The sequence below is a fragment of the Oncorhynchus gorbuscha genome, linkage group LG09, assembly GCF_021184085.1.
Source record: "Oncorhynchus gorbuscha isolate QuinsamMale2020 ecotype Even-year linkage group LG09, OgorEven_v1.0, whole genome shotgun sequence".
Lineage (NCBI taxonomy): Eukaryota > Metazoa > Chordata > Actinopteri > Salmoniformes > Salmonidae > Oncorhynchus > Oncorhynchus gorbuscha.
In genome coordinates this window covers 98,160,398-98,180,413 of record NC_060181.1, presented here as the reverse complement: position 1 = coordinate 98,180,413, position 20,016 = coordinate 98,160,398, and the positions used below count along the sequence as shown (strand labels likewise).

At 55.5% G+C, this 20,016-nt stretch overlaps 1 protein-coding gene across 3 annotated transcripts in view; it reads left to right on the top strand.

Moving 5' to 3' along the window:
• Positions 1–20,016, top strand: part of ttll4 (tubulin tyrosine ligase-like family, member 4) — a 64,164-nt gene that overhangs the window by 13,940 nt on the left and 30,208 nt on the right. For all 3 annotated transcript variants that reach the window (XM_046363957.1, XM_046363958.1, XM_046363956.1), the window contains exons 5-7: positions 15,878–15,988; positions 16,118–16,194; positions 19,134–19,328. In XM_046363957.1, the coding sequence (XP_046219913.1) occupies positions 15,878–15,988; positions 16,118–16,194; positions 19,134–19,328 (383 nt within the window). The remainder of the gene's footprint in view (positions 1–15,877; positions 15,989–16,117; positions 16,195–19,133; positions 19,329–20,016) is intronic.

The following is a 20,016-nucleotide window of genomic DNA, read 5'->3' as shown; positions in this document are numbered from 1 at the left end:
AGAGACTGCTGCCCTAGTCCTATCCCCCCAGTAGAGACTGCTGCCTCTAGTCCTATCCCCCCAGTAGAGACTGCTGCCTCTAGTCCTATCCCCCCAGTAGAGACTGCTGCCTCTAGTCCTATCCCCCCAGTAGAGACTGCTGCCCCTAGTCCTATCCCCCTCAGTAGAGACTGCTGCCTCCTATCCCCCAGTAGAGACTGCTGCCCCTAGTCCTATCCCCCTCAGTAGAGACTGCTGCCTCCTATCCCCCCAGTAGAGACTGCTGCCCCTAGTCCTATCCCCCAGTAGAGACTGCTGCCACATATCCCCCCCCAGTAGAGACTGCTGCCTCCTATCCCCCCAGTAGAGAGACTGCTGCACCTAGTCCTATCCCCCAGCAGAGACTGCTGCCTCTAGGCCTATCCCCTCAGTAGAGACTGCTGCCTCTAGTCCTATTCCCCCAGTAAAGAGACTCCCCTATCCCCCCAGTAGAGAGACTGCTGCCTCTAGTCCTATCCCCCCAGTAGAGACTGCTGCCCTAGTCCTAGTAGAGACTGCCCTCCAGTAGAGACTGCTGCCCCTAGTCCTATCCCCCTCAGTAGCTGCCTCCTAGAGACTGCTGCCTCTAGTCCTATCCCCCCAGTAGAGAGACTGCTGCCCATATAGTCCTATCCCCCCAGTAGTAGAGACTGCTGCCTCTAGTCCTATCCCCCCAGTAGAGACTGCTGCCTCTAGTCCTATCCCCCCAGTAGAGACTGCTGCCCCTAGTCCTATCCCCCCAGTAGAGACTGCTGCCTCTAGTCCTATCCCCCAGTAGAGACTGCTGCCCCTAGTCCTATCCCCCCCAGTAGAGACTGCTGCCTATCTAGTCCCCTATCCTATCCCCCAGTAGAGACTGCTGCCTCTAGTCCTATCCCCCAGTAGAGACTGCTGCCTCTAGTCCTATCCCCCAGTAGAGACTGCTGCCTCTAGTCCTATCCCCCCAGTAGAGACTGCTGCCTCTAGTCCTATCCCCCAGTAGAGACTGCTGCCTCTATCCCCCCCAGTAGAGACTGCTGCCTCTAGTCCTATCCCCCTCAGTATCCCCCCTATCCCCCCAGTAGAGACTGCTGCCTCTAGTCCTATCCCCCAGTAGAGACTGCTGCCCTAGTCCTATCCCCCCAGTAGAGACTGCTGCCCCTAGTCCTATCCCCCAGTAGAGACTGCTGCCTAGTCCTATCCCCCCAGTAGAGACTGCTGCCTCTCCTATCCCCCAGTAGTCCTATCCCCCCCAGTAGAGACTGCTGCCCTAGTCCTATCCCCAGTAGAGACTGCTGCCCCTAGTCCTATCCCCCAGTAGAGACTGCTGCCCCTAGTCCTATCCCCCAGTAGAGACTGCTGCCCCTCTAGTCCTATCCCCCCAGTAGAGACTGCTGCCCTAGTCCTATCCCCCAGTAGAGACTGCTGCCTCTAGTCCTATCCCCCAGTAGAGACTGCTGCCTCTAGTCCTATCCCCCCAGTAGAGACTGCTGCCTCTAGTCCTATCCCCCCAGTAGAGACTGCTGCCTCTAGTCCTATCCCCCAGTAGAGACTGCTGCCCTAGTCCTATCCCCCCAGTAGAGACTGCTGCCTCTAGTCCTATCCCCCTCAGTAGAGACTGCTGCCTCCTATCCCCCCAGTAGAGACTGCTGCCTCTAGTCCTATCCCCCCAGTAGAGACTGCTGCCCCTATCCCCCCAGTAGAGACTCCCCCTATCCCCCCCCCCAGTAGAGACTGCTGCCTGCTGCCCCCCCCCCAGTAGTCCTATCCCCCCAGTAGAGACTGCTGCCCTAGTCCTATCCCCCCAGTAGAGACTGCTGCCTAGTCCTATTCCCCCAGTAGTGCCTCCTATCCCCCCAGTAGAGACTGCTGCCCTAGTCCTATCCCCCCAGTAGAGACTGCTGCCTCTAGTCCTATCCCCCAGTAGAGACTGCTGCCTCTAGTCCTATCCCCCCAGTAGAGACTGCTGCCCCTAGTCCTATCCCCCCAGTAGAGACTGCTGCCTCTAGTCCTATCCCCCCAGTAGAGACTGCTGCCCCTAGTCCTATCCCCCCAGTAGAGACTGCTGCCCCTAGTCCTATCCCCCCAGTAGAGACTGCTGCCTCCTATCCCCCCAGTAGAGACTGCTGCCCCTAGTCCTATCCCCCTCAGTAGAGACTGCTGCCTCCTATCCCCCCAGTAGAGACTGCTGCCCCTAGTCCTATCCCCCTCAGTAGAGACTGCTGCCCCTAGTCCTATCCCCCAGTAGAGACTGCTGCCCCCCCAGTAGAGACTGCTGTCCTATCCCCCCAGTAGAGACTGCTGCCTAGTCCTATCCCCCAGTAGAGACTGCTGCCTCTAGTCCTATCCCCCCAGTAGAGACTGCTGCTGCCTGCTGCTGCCTCTAGTCCTATCCCCCCAGTAGAGACTGCTGCCCCTAGTCCTATCCCCCAGTAGAGACTGCTGCCTCTAGTCCCCCAGTCTGCTGCCTCTAGTCCTATTCCCCCCAGTAGAGAGACTGCTTCCCTAGTCCTATCCCCCAGTAGAGACTGCTGCCTCTAGTCCTATCCCCCAGTAGAGACTGCTGCCCCTAGTCCTATCCCCCCAGTAGAGACTGCTGCCCCTAGTCCTATCCCCCAGTAGTCCTATCCCCCCCCCAGTAGAGACTGCTGCCCTAGTCCTATCCCCCAGTAGAGACTGCTGCCTCTAGTCCTATCCCCCAGTAGAGACTGCTGCCCCTAGTCCTATCCCCCCAGTAGAGACTGCTGCCTCTAGTCCTATCCCCCAGTAGAGACTGCTGCCTCTAGTCCTATCCCCCCAGTAGAGACTGCTGCCCCTAGTCCTATCCCCCAGTAGAGACTGCTGCCTCCTATCCCCCCAGTAGAGACTGCTGCCTCCTATCCCCCCCAGTAGAGACTGCTGCCCTAGTCCTATCCCCCCAGTATCCCCCTATCCCCCAGTAGAGACTGCTGCCTCTAGTCCTATCCCCCAGTAGAGACTGCTGCCTCTAGTCCTATCCCCCAGTAGAGACTGCTGCCTCTAGTCCTATCCCCCCAGTAGAGACTGCTGCCTCTAGTCTGCTGCTGCTTCCCCTAGTCCTATCCCCCAGTAGAGACTGACTGCTGCCCCTAGTCCTATCCCCCCAGTAGAGACTGCTGCCCCTCCTATCCCCCAGTCTGCTATCCCCCCCAGTAGAGACTGCTGCCTCTAGTCCTATCCCCCCAGTAGAGACTGCTGCCCTAGTCCTATCCCCCCAGTAGAGACTGCTGCCTCTAGTCCTATCCCCCCAGTAGAGACTGCTGCCTCTAGTCCTATCCCCCAGTAGAGACTGCTGCCCCTAGTCCTATCCCCCCAGTAGAGACTGCTGCCTCCCTATCCCCCAGTAGAGACTGCTGCCCCTAGTCCTATCCCCCAGTAGAGACTGCTGCCTCCCTATCCCCCAGTAGAGACTGCTGCCCCTAGTCCTATCCCCCCCAGTAGAGACTGCTGCCTCCTATCCCCCCAGTAGAGACTGCTGCCCCTAGTCCTATCCCCCCAGTAGAGACTGCTGCCACATATCCCCCCAGTAGAGAGACTGCTGCCTCCTATCCCCCCAGTAGAGAGACTGCTGCCCTAGTCCTATCCCCCCAGTAGAGACTGCTGCCTCTAGTCCTATCCCCCAGTAGAGACTGCTGCCTCTAGTCCTATTCCCCCCAGTAGAGACTGCTGCCCTAGTCCTATCCCCCAGTAGAGACTGCTGCCTCTAGTCCTATCCCCCCAGTAGAGACTGCTGCCCCTAGTCCTATCCCCCCAGTAGAGACTGCTGCCCTAGTCCTATCCCCCAGTAGAGACTGCTGCCTCTAGTCCTATCCCCCAGTAGAGACTGCTGCCCCTAGTCCTATCCCCCCCAGTAGAGACTGCTGCCTCTAGTCCTATCCCCCAGTAGAGACTGCTGCCTCTAGTCCTATCCCCCCAGTAGAGACTGCTGCCTCTAGTCCTATCCCCCAGTAGAGACTGCTGCCTCTAGTCCTATCCCCCCAGTAGAGACTGCTGCCTCTAGTCCTATCCCCCAGTAGAGACTGCTGCCCTAGTCCTATCCCCCCAGTAGAGACTGCTGCCTCTAGTCCTATCCCCCCAGTAGAGACTGCTGCCTCTAGTCCTATCCCCCTCAGTAGAGACTGCTGCCCCTAGTCCTATCCCCCAGTAGAGACTGCTGCCTCTAGTCCTATCCCCCCAGTAGAGACTGCTGCCTCTAGTCCTATCCCCCTCAGTAGAGACTGCTGCCTCTAGTCCTATCCCCCCAGTAGAGACTGCTGCCCCTAGTCCTATCCCCCAGTAGAGACTGCTGCCTCTAGTCCTATCCCCCAGTAGAGACTGCTGCCTCTAGTCCTATCCCCCAGTAGAGACTGCTGCCTCTAGTCCTATCCCCCCAGTAGAGAGACTGCTGCCCCTAGTCCTATCCCCCAGTAGAGAGACTGCTGCCCTAGTCCTATCCCCCCAGTAGAGACTGCTGCCTCTAGTCCTATCCCCCAGTAGAGACTGCTGCCTCTAGTCCTATCCCCCCAGTAGAGACTGCTGCCCTAGTCCTATCCCCCAGTAGAGACTGCTGCCTCTAGTCCTATCCCCCAGTAGAGACTGCTGCCTCTAGTCCTATCCCCCCCCCCAGTAGAGACTGCTGCCTCCTATCCCCCAGTCCTGCTCCCCCTCCCCCAGTAGAGACTGCTGCCTCCTATCCCCCCAGTAGAGACTGCTGCCTCTAGTCCTATCCCCCCAGTAGAGACTGCTGCCTCCCTAGTCCTATCCCCCAGTATGCTGCCCCCTATCCCCCAGTAGAGACTGCTGCCCCTGTCCTATCCCCCCCCCAGTAGTCCTATCCCCCCCAGTAGAGACTGCTGCCTCTAGTCCTATCCCCCCAGTAGAGACTGCTGCCCCTAGTCCTATCCCCCCAGTAGAGAGACTGCTGCCTCTAGTCCTATCCCCCAGTAGAGAGACTGCTGCCTCTAGTCCTATCCCCCCAGTAGAGACTGCTGCCCTAGTCCTATCCCCCAGTAGAGACTGCTGCCTCTAGTCCTATCCCCCCAGTAGAGACTGCTGCCCTAGTCCTATCCCCCTCAGTAGAGACTGCTGCCTCCTATCCCCCCCCAGTAGAGAGACTGCTGCCCCTAGTCCTATCCCCTCAGTAGAGACTGCTGCCTCCTATCCCCCCAGTAGAGAGACTGCTGCCCCTAGTCCTATCCCCCTCAGTAGAGACTGCTGCCTCCTATCCCCCCCAGTAGAGACTGCTGCCCCTAGTCCTATCCCCCCCAGTAGAGAGACTGCTGCCACATATCCCCCCAGTAGAGAGACTGCTGCCTCCTATCCCCCCCCAGTAGAGACTGCTGCCCTAGTCCTATCCCCCCAGTAGAGACTGCTGCCTCTAGTCCTATCCCCCCAGTAGAGACTGCTGCCTCTAGTCCTATCCCCCCAGTAGAGACTGCTGCCCCTAGTCCTATCCCCCCAGTAGAGACTGCTGCCTGTCCTATCCCCCCAGTAGAGACTGCTGCCCCTAGTCCTATCCCCCAGTAGAGACTGCTGCCCCTAGTCCTATCCCCCCAGTAGAGACTGCTGCCTCTAGTCCTATCCCCCCAGTAGAGAGACTGCTGCCCTAGTCCTATCCCCCCAGTAGAGACTGCTGCCTCCTAGTCCTATCCCCCAGTAGAGACTGCTGCCTCTAGTCCTATCCCCCAGTAGAGACTGCTGCCTCTAGTCCTATCCCCCCAGTAGAGAGACTGCTGCCTCTAGTCCTATCCCCCCAGTAGAGACTGCCCTCCTAGTCCCCCCCCAGTAGAGACTGCTGCCCCTAGTCCTATCCCCCAGTAGAGACTGCTGCCTCCTAGTCCTATCCCCCAGTAGAGACTGCTGCCTCTAGTCCTATCCCCCCAGTAGAGACTGCTGCCCTAGTCCTATCCCCCAGTAGAGACTGCTGCCTCTAGTCCTATCCCCCAGTAGAGACTGCTGCCTCTAGTCCTATCCCCCCAGTAGAGAGACTGCTGCCCTAGTCCTATCCCCCCAGTAGAGACTGCTGCCTCCCTATCCCCCCAGTAGAGACTGCTGCCCCTAGTCCTATCCCCCCAGTAGAGACTGCTGCCTCCTATCCCCCAGTAGAGACTGCTGCCCTAGTCCTATCCCCCCAGTAGAGACTGCTGCCTCCACTATCCCCCCAGTAGAGACTGCTGCCTCCTATCCCCCCAGTAGAGACTGCTGCCCCTAGTCCTATCCCCCAGTAGAGACTGCTGCCTCTAGTCCTATCCCCCAGTAGAGACTGCTGCCCCTAGTCCTATCCCCCAGTAGAGACTGCTGCCCTAGTCCTATCCCCCAGTAGAGACTGCTGCCTCTAGTCCTATCCCCCAGTAGAGAGACTGCTGCCCTAGTCCTATCCCCCAGTAGAGACTGCTGCCTCTAGTCCTATCCCCCCAGTAGAGACTGCTGCCTCCCCCAGTAGTCCTATCCCCCCAGTAGAGACTGCTGCCTCTAGTCCTATCCCCCAGTAGAGAGCTGCCCCTAGTCCTATCCCCCAGTAGAGACTGCTGCCTCTAGTCCTATCCCCCAGTAGAGACTGCTGCCCCTAGTCCTATCCCCCCAGAGAGACTGCTGCCTCTAGTCCTATCCCCCAGTAGAGACTGCTGCCTCTAGTCCTATCCCCCCAGTAGAGACTGCTGCCCTAGTCCTATCCCCCAGTAGAGACTGCTGCCCTAGTCCTATCCCCCAGTAGAGACTGCTGCCCCTAGTCCCCCCAGTAGAGACTGCTGCCCCTAGTCCTATCCCCCTCAGTAGAGACTGCTGCCTCCTATCCCCCAGTAGAGAGACTGCTGCCCCTAGTCCTATCCCCCAGTAGAGACTGCTGCCTAGTCCTATCCCCCCAGTAGAGACTGCTGCCCTAGTCCTATCCCCCAGTAGAGACTGCTGCCTCCTAGTCCTATCCCCCCAGTAGAGACTGCTGCCCTATCCTATCCCCCAGTAGAGACTGCTGCCTCTAGTCCTATCCCCCCAGTAGAGACTGCTGCCTCTAGTCCTATCCCCCCAGTAGAGAGACTGCTGCCCTAGTCCTATCCCCCAGTAGAGACTGCTGCCTCCCCCAGTCCTATCCCCCCAGTAGAGACTGCTGCCTCTAGTCCTATCCCCCCAGTAGAGACTGCTGCCCTAGTCCTATCCCCCAGTAGAGACTGCTGCCTCTAGTCCTATCCCCCCAGTATCTGCTGCCCTAGTCCTATCCCCCTCAGTAGAGACTGCTGCCTCTAGTCCTATCCCCCAGTAGAGACTGCTGCCCCTAGTCCTATCCCCCCAGTAGAGACTGCTGCCTCCTATCCCCCAGTAGAGACTGCTGCCCTAGTCCTATCCCCCCAGTAGAGACTGCTGCCTCCTATCCCCCCAGTAGAGAGACTGCTGCCCCTAGTCCTATCCCCCAGTAGAGAGACTGCTGCCCTAGTCCTATCCCCCCAGTAGAGAGACTGCTGCCTCTAGTCCTATCCCCCCTCAGTATCCCCCCAGTAGAGACTGCTGCCCTAGTCCTATCCCCCCAGTAGAGACTGCTGCCTCTAGTCCTATCCCCCCAGTAGAGACTGCTGCCCCTAGTCCTATCCCCCCAGTAGAGACTGCTGCCCCTAGTCCTATCCCCCCAGTAGAGACTGCTGCCTCTAGTCCTATCCCCCCAGTAGAGACTGCTGCCCCTAGTCCTATCCCCCCAGTAGAGACTGCTGCCTCTAGTCCTATCCCCCCAGTAGAGACTGCTGCCTCTAGTCCTATCCCCCCAGTAGAGACTGCTGCCTCTAGTCCTATCCCCCAGTAGAGACTGCTGCCCCCTATCCCCCCAGTAGAGACTGCTGCCTCTAGTCCTATCCCCCCCCAGTAGAGACTCCCCCTAGTCCTATCCCCCCCAGTAGAGACTGCTGCCTCTAGTCCTATCCCCCTCAGTAGAGACTGCTGCCTCTAGTCCTATCCCCCCAGTAGAGACTGCTGCCTCTAGTCCTATCCCCCCAGTAGAGACTGCTGCCTCTAGTCCTATCCCCCCAGTAGAGACTGCTGCCTCTAGTCCTATCCCCCAGTAGAGACTGCTGCCTCTAGTCCTATCCCCCAGTAGAGACTGCTGCCCTAGTCCTATCCCCCCAGTAGAGACTGCTGCCTCTAGTCCTATCCCCCCAGTAGAGACTGCTGCCTCTAGTCCTATCCCCCCAGTAGAGACTGCTGCCTCTAGTCCTATCCCCCAGTAGAGACTGCTGCCCCTAGTCCTATCCCCCCCAGTAGAGACTGCTGCCCCTAGTCCTATCCCCCAGTAGAGACTGCTGCCCCTAGTCCTATCCCCCCAGTAGAGACTGCTGCCCCTAGTCCTATCCCCCCAGTAGAGACTGCTGCCCCTAGTCCTATCCCCCCAGTAGAGACTGCTGCCTCTAGTCCTATCCCCCAGTAGAGACTGCTGCCTCTAGTCCTATCCCCCAGTAGAGACTGCTGCCCCTAGTCCTATCCCCCCAGTAGAGACTGCTGCCTCTAGTCCTATCCCCCCAGTAGAGACTGCTGCCTCTAGTCCTATCCCCCCAGTAGAGACTGCTGCCTCTAGTCCTATCCCCCCAGTAGAGACTGCTGCCTCTAGTCCTATCCCCCCAGTAGAGACTGCTGCCTCCTATCCCCCAGTAGAGAGACTGCTGCCCCTAGTCCTATCCCCCTCAGTAGAGACTGCTGCCTCCTATCCCCCAGTAGAGACTGCTGCCCCTAGTCCTATCCCCCCAGTAGAGACTGCTGCCTCCTATCCCCCAGTAGAGACTGCTGCCCCTAGTCCTATCCCCCTCAGTAGAGACTGCTGCCTCCTATCCCCCCAGTAGAGACTGCTGCCCCTAGTCCTATCCCCCAGTAGAGACTGCTGCCCCTAGTCCTATCCCCCAGTAGAGACTGCTGCCACATATCCCCCCAGTAGAGAGACTGCTGCCTCCTATCCCCCCCCAGTAGAGAGACTGCTGCACCTAGTCCTATCCCCCAGCAGAGACTGCTGCCTCTAGGCCTATCCCCCTCAGTAGAGACTGCTGCCTCTAGTCCTATTCCCCCAGTAACTGCTTCCCTTAGTCCTATCCCCCAGTAGAGAGACTGCTGCCTCTAGTCCTATCCCCCCAGTAGAGAGACTGCTGCCCCTAGTCCTATCCCCCAGTAGAGACTGCTGCCCCTAGTCCTATCCCCCTCAGTAGAGACTGCTGCCTCCTATCCCCCCAGTAGAGAGACTGCTGCCCCTAGTCCTATCCCCCTCAGTAGAGACTGCTGCCTCCTATCCCCCCAGTAGAGAGACTGCTGCCCCTAGTCCTATCCCCCTCAGTAGAGACTGCTGCCTCCTATCCCCCCAGTAGAGACTGCTGCCCCTAGTCCTATCCCCCAGTAGAGAGACTGCTGCCACATATCCCCCAGTAGAGAGACTGCTGCCTCCTATCCCCCCAGTAGAGAGACTGCTGCACCTAGTCCTATCCCCCAGCAGAGACTGCTGCCTCTAGGCCTATCCCCTCAGTAGAGACTGCTGCCTCTAGTCCTATTCCCCCAGTAAAGAGACTGCTTCCCCTAGTCCTATCCCCCAGTAAAGAGACTGCTTCCCCTAGTCCTATCCCCCCAGTAGAGAGACTGCTGCCCCTAGTCCTATCCCCCTCAGTAGAGACAGCTGCCTCTAGTCCTATCCCCCAGTAGAGACTGCTGCCTCTAGTCCTATCCCCCCAGTAGAGACTGCTGCCTCTAGTCCTATTCCCCCAGTAGAGACTGCTGCCTCTAGTCCTATCCCCCAGTAGAGTCTGCTGCCTCTAGTCCTATCCCCCCAGTAGAGACTGCTGCCCCTAGTCCTATCCCCCTCAGTAGAGACTGCTGCCTCCTATCCCCCCAGTAGAGAGACTGCTGCCCCTAGTCCTATCCCCCTCAGTAGAGACTGCTGCCTCCTATCCCCCCCCAGTAGAGACTGCTGCCCCTAGTCCTATCCCCCAGTAGAGAGACTGCTGCCACATATCCCCCCAGTAGAGAGACTGCTGCCTCCTATCCCCCCAGTAGAGAGACTGCTGCACCTAGTCCTATCCCCCAGCAGAGACTGCTGCCTCTAGGCCTATCCCCTCAGTAGAGACTGCTGCCTCTAGTCCTATTCCCCCCAGTAAAGAGACTGCTTCCCCTAGTCCTATCCCCCAGTAGAGAGACTGCTGCCTCTAGTCCTATCCCCCCCAGTAGAGACTGCTGCCCCTAGTCCTATCCCCCTCAGTAGAGACTGCTGCCTCCTATCCCCCAGTAGAGAGACTGCTGCCCCTAGTCCTATCCCCCTCAGTAGAGACTGCTGCCTCCTATCCCCCCCAGTAGAGACTGCTGCCCCTAGTCCTATCCCCCCAGTAGAGAGACTGCTGCCACATATCCCCCCAGTAGAGAGACTGCTGCCTCCTATCCCCCCAGTAGAGAGACTGCTGCACCTAGTCCTATCCCCCCAGCAGAGACTGCTGCCTCTAGGCCTATCCCCCTCAGTAGAGACTGCTGCCTCTAGTCCTATTCCCCCAGTAAAGAGACTGCTTCCCTAGTCCTATCCCCCAGTAGAGAGACTGCTGCCTCTAGTCCTATCCCCCCAGTAGAGAGACTGCTGCCCCTAGTCCTATCCCCCTAGTAGAGACTGCTGCCCCTAGTCCTATCCCCCCAGTAGAGACTGCTGCCTCTAGTCTTATCCCCCAGTAGAGACTGCTGCCTCTAGTCCTATCCCCCAGTAGAGACTGCTGCCTCTAGTCCTATCGCCCCCATTAGAGACTGCTGCCTCTAGTCCTATCCCCCTCAGTAGATACTGCTGCCTCTAGTCCTATCCCCCTCAGTAGAGACTGCTGCCTCTAGTCCTATCCCCCAGTAGAGACTTCTGCCCCTAGTCCTATCCCCCAGTAGAGACTGCTGCCTCTAGTCCTATCCCCCTCAGTAGAGACTGCTGCCTCTAGTCCTATCCCCTCAGTAGAGACTGCTGCCTCTAGTCCTATCCCCCAGTAGAGACTGCTGCCTCTAGTCCTATCCCCCCAGTAGAGACTGCTGCCTCTAGTCCTATCCCCCTCAGTAGAGACTGCTGCCTCTAGTCCTATCCCCTCAGTAGAGACTGCTGCCTCTAGTCCTATCCCCCAGTAGAGACTGCTGCCCCTAGTCCTATCCCCCAGTAGAGACTGCTGCCCCTAGTCCTATCCCCCCAGTAGAGACTGCTGCCCCTAGTCCTATCCCCCCCCAGTAGAGACTGCTGCCTCTAGTCCTATCCCCCCCAGTAGAGACTGCTGCCTCTAGTCCTATCCCCCAGTAGAGACTGCTGCCTCTAGTCCTATCCCCCAGTAGAGACTGCTGCCTCTAGTCCTATCCCCCCAGTAGAGACTGCTGCCCCTAGTCCTATCCCCCAGTAGAGACTGCTGCCTCTAGTCCTATCCCCCAGTAGAGACTGCTGCCTCATATCCCCCAGTAGAGAGACTGCTGCCTCATATCCCCCAGTAGAGAGACTGCTGCCTCATATCCCCCAGTAGAGAGACTGCTGCCTCATATCCCCCAGTAGAGACTGCTGCCTCCTATCCCCCCAGTAGAGACTGCTCCCCTAGTCCTATCCCCCAGTAGAGAAACTGCTGCCACATATCCCCCAGTAGAGAGACTGCTGCCTCCTATCCCCCCAGTAGAGAGACTGCTGCACCTAGTCCTATCCCCCAGCAGAGACTGCTGCCTCTAGGCCTATCCCCCTCAGTAGAGACTGCTGCCTCTAGTCCTATTCCCCCAGTAAAGAGACTGCTTCCCCTAGTCCTATCCCCCAGTAAAGAGACTGCTTCCCATAGTCCTATCCCCCCAGTAGAGAGACTGCTGCCCCTAGTCCTATCCCCTCAGTAGAGACTGCTGCACCTAGTCCTATCCCCCCCAGTAGAGACTGCTGCACCTAGTCCTATCCCCCCAGTAGAGACTGCTGCACCTAGTCCTATCCCCCAGTAGAGACTGCTGCCTCTAGTCCTATCCCCCCAGTAGAGACTGCTGCCTCTAGTCCTATCCCCCCAGTAGAGACTGCTGCCTCCTATCCCCCAGTAGAGAGACTGCTGCCCCTAGTCCTATCCCCCTCAGTAGAGACTGCTGCCTCCTATCCCCCAGTAGAGAGACTGCTGCCCCTAGTCCTATCCCCTCAGTAGAGACTGCTGCCTCCTATCCCCCCCAGTAGAGACTGCTGCCCCTAGTCCTATCCCCCAGTAGAGAGACTGCTGCCACATATCCCCCCAGTAGAGAGACTGCTGCCTCCTATCCCCCCAGTAGAGACTGCTGCACCTAGTCCTATCCCCCAGCAGAGACTGCTGCCTCTAGGCCTATCCCCTCAGTAGAGACTGCTGCCTCTAGTCCTATTCCCCCAGTAAAGAGACTGCTTCCCCTAGTCCTATCCCCCAGTAGAGAGACTGCTGCCCCTAGTCCTATCCCCCAGCAGAGACTGCTGCCTCTAGGCCTATCCCCTCAGTAGAGACTGCTGCCTCTAGTCCTATTCCCCCAGTAAAGAGACTGCTTCCCCTAGTCCTATCCCCCCAGTAGAGAGACTGCTGCCCCTAGTCCTATCCCCCAGTAGAGACTGCTGCCCCTAGTCCTATCCCCCTAGTAGAGACTGCTGCCCCTAGTCCTATCCCCCCAGTAGAGACTGCTGCCTCTAGTCCTATCCCCCAGTAGAGACTGCTGCCTCTAGTCCTATCCCCCAGTAGAGACTGCTGCCTCTAGTCCTATCCCCCAGTAGAGACTGCTGCCTCTAGTCCTATCCCCCAGTAGAGACTGCTGCCTCTAGTCCTATCCCCCAGTAGAGACTGCTGCCTCTAGTCCTATCCCCTCAGTAGAGACTGCTGCCTCTAGTCCTATCCCCTCAGTAGAGACTGCTGCCTCTAGTCCTATCCCCCAGTAGAGACTGCTGCCCCTAGTCCTATCCCCCCAGTAGAGACTGCTGCCCCTAGTCCTATCCCCCCAGTAGAGACTGCTGCCCCTAGTCCTATCCCCCCCCAGTAGAGACTGCTGCCTCTAGTCCTATCCCCCCAGTAGAGACTGCTGCCTCTAGTCCTATCCCCCCCAGTAGAGACTGCTGCCCCTAGTCCTATCCCCCTCAGAGACTGCTGCCTCATATCCCCCAGTAGAGAGACTGCTGCCTCATATCCCCCAGTAGAGACTGCTGCCCCTAGTCTTATCCCCCCAGTAGAGACTGCTGCCTCCTATCCCCCCAGTAGAGACTGCTGCCCCTAGTCCTATCCCCCAGTAGAGAGACTGCTGCCACATATCCCCCAGTAGAGAGACTGCTGCCTCCTATCCCCCCAGTAGAGACTGCTGCCCCTAGTCCTATCCCCCTCAGTAGAGACAGCTGCCTCTAGTCCTATCCCACCCAGTAGAGACTGCTGCCTCTAGTCCTATCCCACCCAGTAGAGACTGCTGCACCTAGTCCTATCCCCCAGTAGAGACTGCTGCCTCTAGTCCTATCCCCCCAGTAGAGACTGCTGCCTCTAGTCCTATCCCCCCAGTAGAGACTGCTGCCCTAGTCCTATCCCCCAGTAGAGACTGCTGCCTCCTATCCCCCAGTAGAGACTGCTGCCCCTAGTCCTATCCCCCTCAGTAGAGACTGCTGCCTCCTATCCCCCCAGTAGAGACTGCTGCCCCTAGTCCTATCCCCCCAGTAGAGAGACTGCTGCCACATATCCCCCCAGTAGAGAGACTGCTGCCTCCTATCCCCCCAGTAGAGACTGCTGCCCCTAGTCCTATCCCCCAGTAGAGACTGCTGCCCTAGTCCTATCCCCCTAGTAGAGACTGCTGCCCCTAGTCCTATCCCCCAGTAGAGACTGCTGCCTCTAGTCCTATCCCCCCAGTAGAGACTGCTGCCTCTAGTCCCATCCCCCCCAGTAGAGACTGCTGCCTCTAGTCCTATCCCCCAGTAGAGACTGCTGCCTCTAGTCCTATTCCCCCCAGTAAAGAGACTGCTTCCCTAGTCCTATCCCCCAGTAGAGACTGCTGCCTCTAGTCCTATCCCCCAGTAGAGAGACTGCTGCCCCTAGTCCTATCCCCCCAGTAGAGAGACTGCTGCCTCTAGTCCTATCCCCCCAGTAGAGAGACTGCTGCCCCTAGTCCTATCCCCCCAGTAGAGACTGCTGCCCCTAGTCCTATCCCCTAGTAGAGACTGCTGCCTCTAGTCCTATCCCCCAGTAGAGACTGCTGCCTCTAGTCCTATCCCCCTCAGTAGAGACTGCTGCCTCTAGTCCTATCCCCCTCAGTAGAGACTGCTGCCTCTAGTCCTATCCCCCTCAGTAGAGACTGCTGCCCCTAGTCCTATCCCCCCAGTAGAGACTGCTGCCTCTAGTCCTATCCCCTCAGTAGAGACTGCTGCCTCTAGTCCTATCCCCCTCAGTAGAGACTGCTGCCTCTAGTCCTATCCCCCAGTGGAGACTGCTGCCTCTAGTCCTATCCCCCCAGTAGAGACTGCTGCCTCTAGTCCTATCCCCCCAGTAGAGACTGCTGCCTCTAGTCCTATCCCCCAGTAGAGACTGCTGCCTCATATCCCCCAGTAGAGACTGCTGCCCCTAGTCCTATCCCCCCAGTAGAGACTGCTGCCTCATATCCCCCAGTAGAGACTGCTGCCCCTAGTCCTATCCCCCAGTAGAGACTGCTGCCTCCTATCCCCCCAGTAGAGACTGCTGCCTCATATCCCCCCCCAGTAGAGACTGCTGCCCCTAGTCCTATCCCCCAGTAGAGACTGCTGCCTCTAGTCCTATCCCCCAGTAGAGACTGCTGCCCCTAGTCCTATCCCCCAGTAGAGACTGCTGCCCCTAGTCCTATCCCCCCAGTAGAGACTGCTGCCTCCTATCCCCCCAGTAGAGACTGCTGCCTCCTATCCCCCCCAGTCTGCTGCCTCATATCCCCCCAGTAGAGACTGCTGCCCCTAGTCCTATCCCCCCAGTAGAGACTGCTGCCCCTAGTCCTATCCCCCCAGTAGAGACTGCTGCCCCTAGTCCTATCCCCCAGTAGAGACTGCTGCCCCTAGTCCTATCCCCCCAGTAGAGACTGCTGCCTCTAGTCCTATCCCCCCAGTAGAGACTGCTGCCTCTAGTCCTATCCCCCCAGTAGAGACTGCTGCCTCTAGTCCTATCCCCCCAGTAGAGACTGCTGCCTCTAGTCCTATCCCCCTCAGTAGAGACTGCTGCCCCTAGTCCTATCCCCCTCAGTAGAGACTGCTGCCCCTAGTCCTATCCCCCTCAGTAGAGACTGCTGCCCCTAGTCCTATCCCCCAGTAGAGACTGCTGCCTCTAGTCCTATCCCCCTCAGTAGAGAGACTGCTGCCTCTAGTCCTATCCCCCAGTAGAGACTGCTGCCTCTAGTCCTATCCCCCAGTAGAGACTGCTGCCTCTAGTCCTATCCCCCAGTAGAGACTGCTGCCTCTAGTCCTATCCCCCCAGTAGAGAGACTGCTGCCTCTAGTCCTATCCCCCCAGTAGAGAGACTGCTGCCCCTAGTCCTATCCCCCCCAGTAGAGACTGCTGCCTCTAGTCCTATCCCCCCAGTAGAGACTTCTGCCCCTAGTCCTATCCCCCCAGTAGAGACTGCTGCCCCTAGTCCTATCCCCCCAGTAGAGACTGCTGCCTCTAGTCCTATCCCCCCAGTAGAGACTGCTGCCCCTAGTCCTATCCCCCTAGTAGAGGGACTGCTGCCTCTAGTCCTATCCCCCCAGTAGAGACTGCTGCCCCTAGTCCTATCCCCCCCAGTAGAGAGACTGCTGCCTCATATCCCCCCAAGTGGTGAGACTGCGTTCTCTAGCCCCATCGAAAGCTCCATTGTATATAATTTTGAATCCAAATGACACCCTTCTCTCTTCATAGTGCACTTGGTTCTACCAGGGCCTGTAGGGAATGTGCTTCCATCCGTAGTCCTGTAGCTGTAATGTGTTGTTTCAGTGGAGCCCCTGCCACCAGAACAGAGGAAGCTGCTCAAATGGAAGATGAGCACTGTGACTCCCAACATAGTCAAACACACCATCGCCAGGTCGCACTTTAAAGTCACCAAGAGTGAGTTCCTTAAGGGGTTTGAAGTCCCTCCGTTTTTTGCCTATTTGACATTTTAAAGACGTCTTGTATGTCTGTTCATATCTGTTCATAAAAATAACAAAACGTTAATTAAGTTCATTGTTGTTGCAGGAAGTCATGATTGGCTTGGCTGCTGGGGTCACCATATGAAGTCTCCTGGGTTCAAGGCCATCAGGGAATACCAGAAGGTAAGCTAGATGGGACTGGGAACAGGGTTGGAAATGTAACACCTGACACTCCCTAAATATGGGTAGATTTGGTCATTGTTGGACAGGAAGGTGTATTTGAACAGCCATGTTGGCACAGAGCATTTCAGAACTTTTTGTTGTTGATTTATGATTTTATTCTTTTTTTGAAGGCCACATTGTAGAAGTTGATGGAATTGTCAAAGTACTACTACAGAAATGACTTTGTCCTCGTGTTTCTTTGCTCGTTACGTTGTTTTGTTTTTCTAAATGTTAGTTTGAGTTAGCTGCAGCGGTCCGCTGCTAGGAAGTCATCACAGTCTGAGATTCCAAGTTGCCACGGTAACGGCCCGCCCCTTTCTTTTAAAGGGGCATCTTGAATATTTGTCTCACTTAATGATTGTGTGGGATTTGAGCATGGATAACTCCTAATCTTTTATTCGTGAACTTTTAGTCATTTTGTTATCGTTAAAACATTCATACTTTCATTGTTCTAGATTTGTGTGCCTCTACGTTTCTATTTAAGAGCACATCGTGTACTTCATGTAAAGCGCATGGTGTAAAATTCTGTGTTTTTGTTGCAGGGCACTTTTTGTTGATTTATTTATGTACAGTTGTATAACTGTTTTTACTATTGTATCTAAAATGATTTGAACATACATTGATTAAATTAAGTAGATTACAAAAATGAAATTACGAAATATACTCTATTTACTTCTTACTTGTAATTATTATTTTTTTTTTTTTTTAGAAAAACAAAGCTCATGTTTTTTTGTGTGTAATTATGGGAAAAAATCTGAGTGTCTGGTGGATGTATTTCTGTCTGCCACAGTGTCTGGTGGATGTATTTCTGTCTGCCACAGTGTCTGGTGGATGTGTTGCCACAGTGGCTGGTGGATGTGTCTGCCACAGTGGCTGGTGGATGTGTCTGCCACAGTGGCTGGTGGATGTGTCTGCCACAGTGGCTGGTGGATGAGTCTGCCACAGTGGCTGGTGGATGCGTCTGCCACAGTGGCTGGTGGATGTGTCTGCCACAGTGGCTGGTGGATGCGTCTGCCACAGTGGCTGGTGGATGCGTCTGCCACAGTGGCTGGTGGATGCGTCTGCCACAGTGGCTGGTGGATGCGTCTGCCACAGTGGCTGGTGGATGCGTCTGCCACAGTGGCTGGTGGATGCGTCTGCCACAGTGGCTGGTGGATGCGTCGTCTGCCACAGTGGCTGGTGGATGCGTCTGCCACAGTGGCTGGTGGACCAAAACGTTATGTTACAGCCTTATTCTAAAATTGATTATCGTTTTTATCACCCTCAATCTAAACAAAATAGCCCATAATGACAAAGCAAAAACAGGTTTTTGGAAATGTTTGCAAATGTATGAAAAGCTTAAATATCACATTTACATAAGTATTCAGACCCTTTACTCAGTACTTTGTTGAAGCACCTTTGGCAGCGATTACAGCCTTGAGTCTTCTTGGGTATGACGCTACAAGCTTGGCACACCTGTATTTGGGGAGTTTGTCCCATTCTTCTCTGCAGATCCTCTCCAGCTCTGTCAGGTTGGATGGGGAGCATTGCTGCACAGCTATTTTCAGGTCTCTTCAGAGATGTTGGATCGGATTCAAGTCCAGGCTCTGGCTGGACCACTCAAGGACATTCAGAGACTTGTCCCGAAGCCACTCCTGCGTTGTCTTGGCTGTGTGCTTAGTGTCGTTGTCCTGTTTGAAGGTGAACCAGAGAATCTTGTTTCTCATGGTCTGAGAGTCCTTTAGGTGCCTTTTGGCAAACTCCAAGCAGGCTGTCGTGTGCCTTTTTACTGAAGAGTGGCTTCAGTCTGGCCACTCTACCATAAAGTCCTGATTGGTGGAGTGCTGCAGAGATGGTTGTCCTCCTGGAAGTTTCTCCTATCTCCGCAGAGGATCTCTGGAGCTCTGTCAGAGTGACCATTAGGTTCTTGGTCACATCCCTGTCCAAAGCCCTTCTCCAATTGCTCAGTTTGGCTGGACGGCCAGGTCTGGGAAGAGTCTTTGTGGTTCCAAACTTCTTCCATTTAAGAATGATGGAGGCCACTGTGTTCTTAGGGACCTTCAATGCTGCAGAAATTATTTGGTACCCTTCCCCAGATCTGTGCCTCGACACAATCCTGTCTCGGAGCTCTACGGACAATTCCTTCGACCTCATGGCTTGGTTTTTGCTCTGACATGCACTGTCAGCTGTGGGACCTTATATAGACAGGTGTGTGCCTTTCCAAATCATGTCCAATCAATTGAATTTACCACAGGTGGACTCCAATCAAGTCGTAGAAACATCTCAAGGGTGATTCATGGAAACAGGAGGCACCTGAGGTCAATTATAAGTCTCATAGCAAAGGGTCTGAGTACTATAAAAGGTATTTCTGTTTTTTACTTTGAATACATTTGCAAAAATATGGGGTACTATGTAGATTGAGTGAAAATATTTATTTAATCTGTTTTAGAATAAGTCGTAATTCCTTCATGAATCCATTGTCTGCTGCTGAGAGACAGATGTTTTTATCATTCATGGAAATAAAATTGCTTAAAAGAAATTGGCTCCATATTTAAAAAGAACCTATGAAGGGATAATGTTAGCCTGGTTCCAGATTTAAAAAGAACCTATGAAGGGATAATGTTAGCCTGGTTCCAGATTTAAAAAGAACCTATGAAGGGATAATGTTAGCCTGGTTCCAGATTTAAAAAGAACCTATGAAGGGATAATGCTAGCCTGGTTCCAGATTTAAAAAGAACCTATTAAGGGATAATGCTAGCCTGGTTCCAGATCATTTTGTGCCATATTGCCAACTCCTTTCGTCATTGTCACGCCCCGAGGGATCTGGGACCAGATAAAAGCACCAGCCAAACAAGAGTCATATTGATTATTATTGATTCAATCTGCATATTGACTTGTCTCTCTGTGTGTCCTCTCTCTAGTTAAACCACTTCCCCGGCTCGTTCCAGATCGGTCGTAAGGACCGTCTGTGGAGGAACCTGTCTAAGATGCAGGCTCAGTTTGGTAAGAGGGAATTCAGCTTCTTCCCTCGCTCCTTCGTTCTTCCTCAGGACATCAAGCTACTGAGGAAAGCCTGGGAGGACAGTGGTAGCAGGCAGAAATGGATCATCAAGCCGGTAGGTGGATAGTGTATCTAAATCAGTTTTGGGCTGTGTCTGAAATGGGGTCCATTCCCAGGTGATGGTACCTTTCTCCTGGGGTCCATTCCCAGGTGATGGTGCCTTTCTCCTGGGGTCCATTCCCAGGTGATGGTGCCTTTCTCCTGGGGTCCATTCCCAGGCGATGGTGCCTTTCTCCTGGGGTCCATTCCCAGGCGATGGTGCCTTTCTCCTGGGGTCCATTCCCAGGCGATGGTGCCTTTCTCCTGGGGTCCATTCCCAGGCGATGGTGCCTTTCTCCTGGGGTCCATTCCCAGGCGATGGTGCCTTTCTCCTGGGGTCCATTCCCAGGCGATGGTGCCTTTCTCCTGGGTTCCATTCCCAGGCGATGGTGCCTTTCTCCTGGGTTCCATTCCCAGGTGATGGTGCCTTTCTCCTGAAGGTGAACCTTCGCCCCAGTCTGAGGTCCTGAGCGCTCTGAAGCAGGTTTTCATCAAGGATCTCTCTGTACTTTGCTCCGTTCATCTTTACCTCAATCCTGACTAGTCTCCCAGTCCTCCCGACAGCATGATGCTTCACCGTAGGAATGGTGTCCGGTTTAATAATCCTCTCTCTCTCTCTCTCTCTCTCTCTCTCTCTCTCTCTCTCTGTCTCTGTCTCTGTCTCTCTGTCTCTCTGTCTCTCTGTCTCTCTGTCTCTGTCTCTG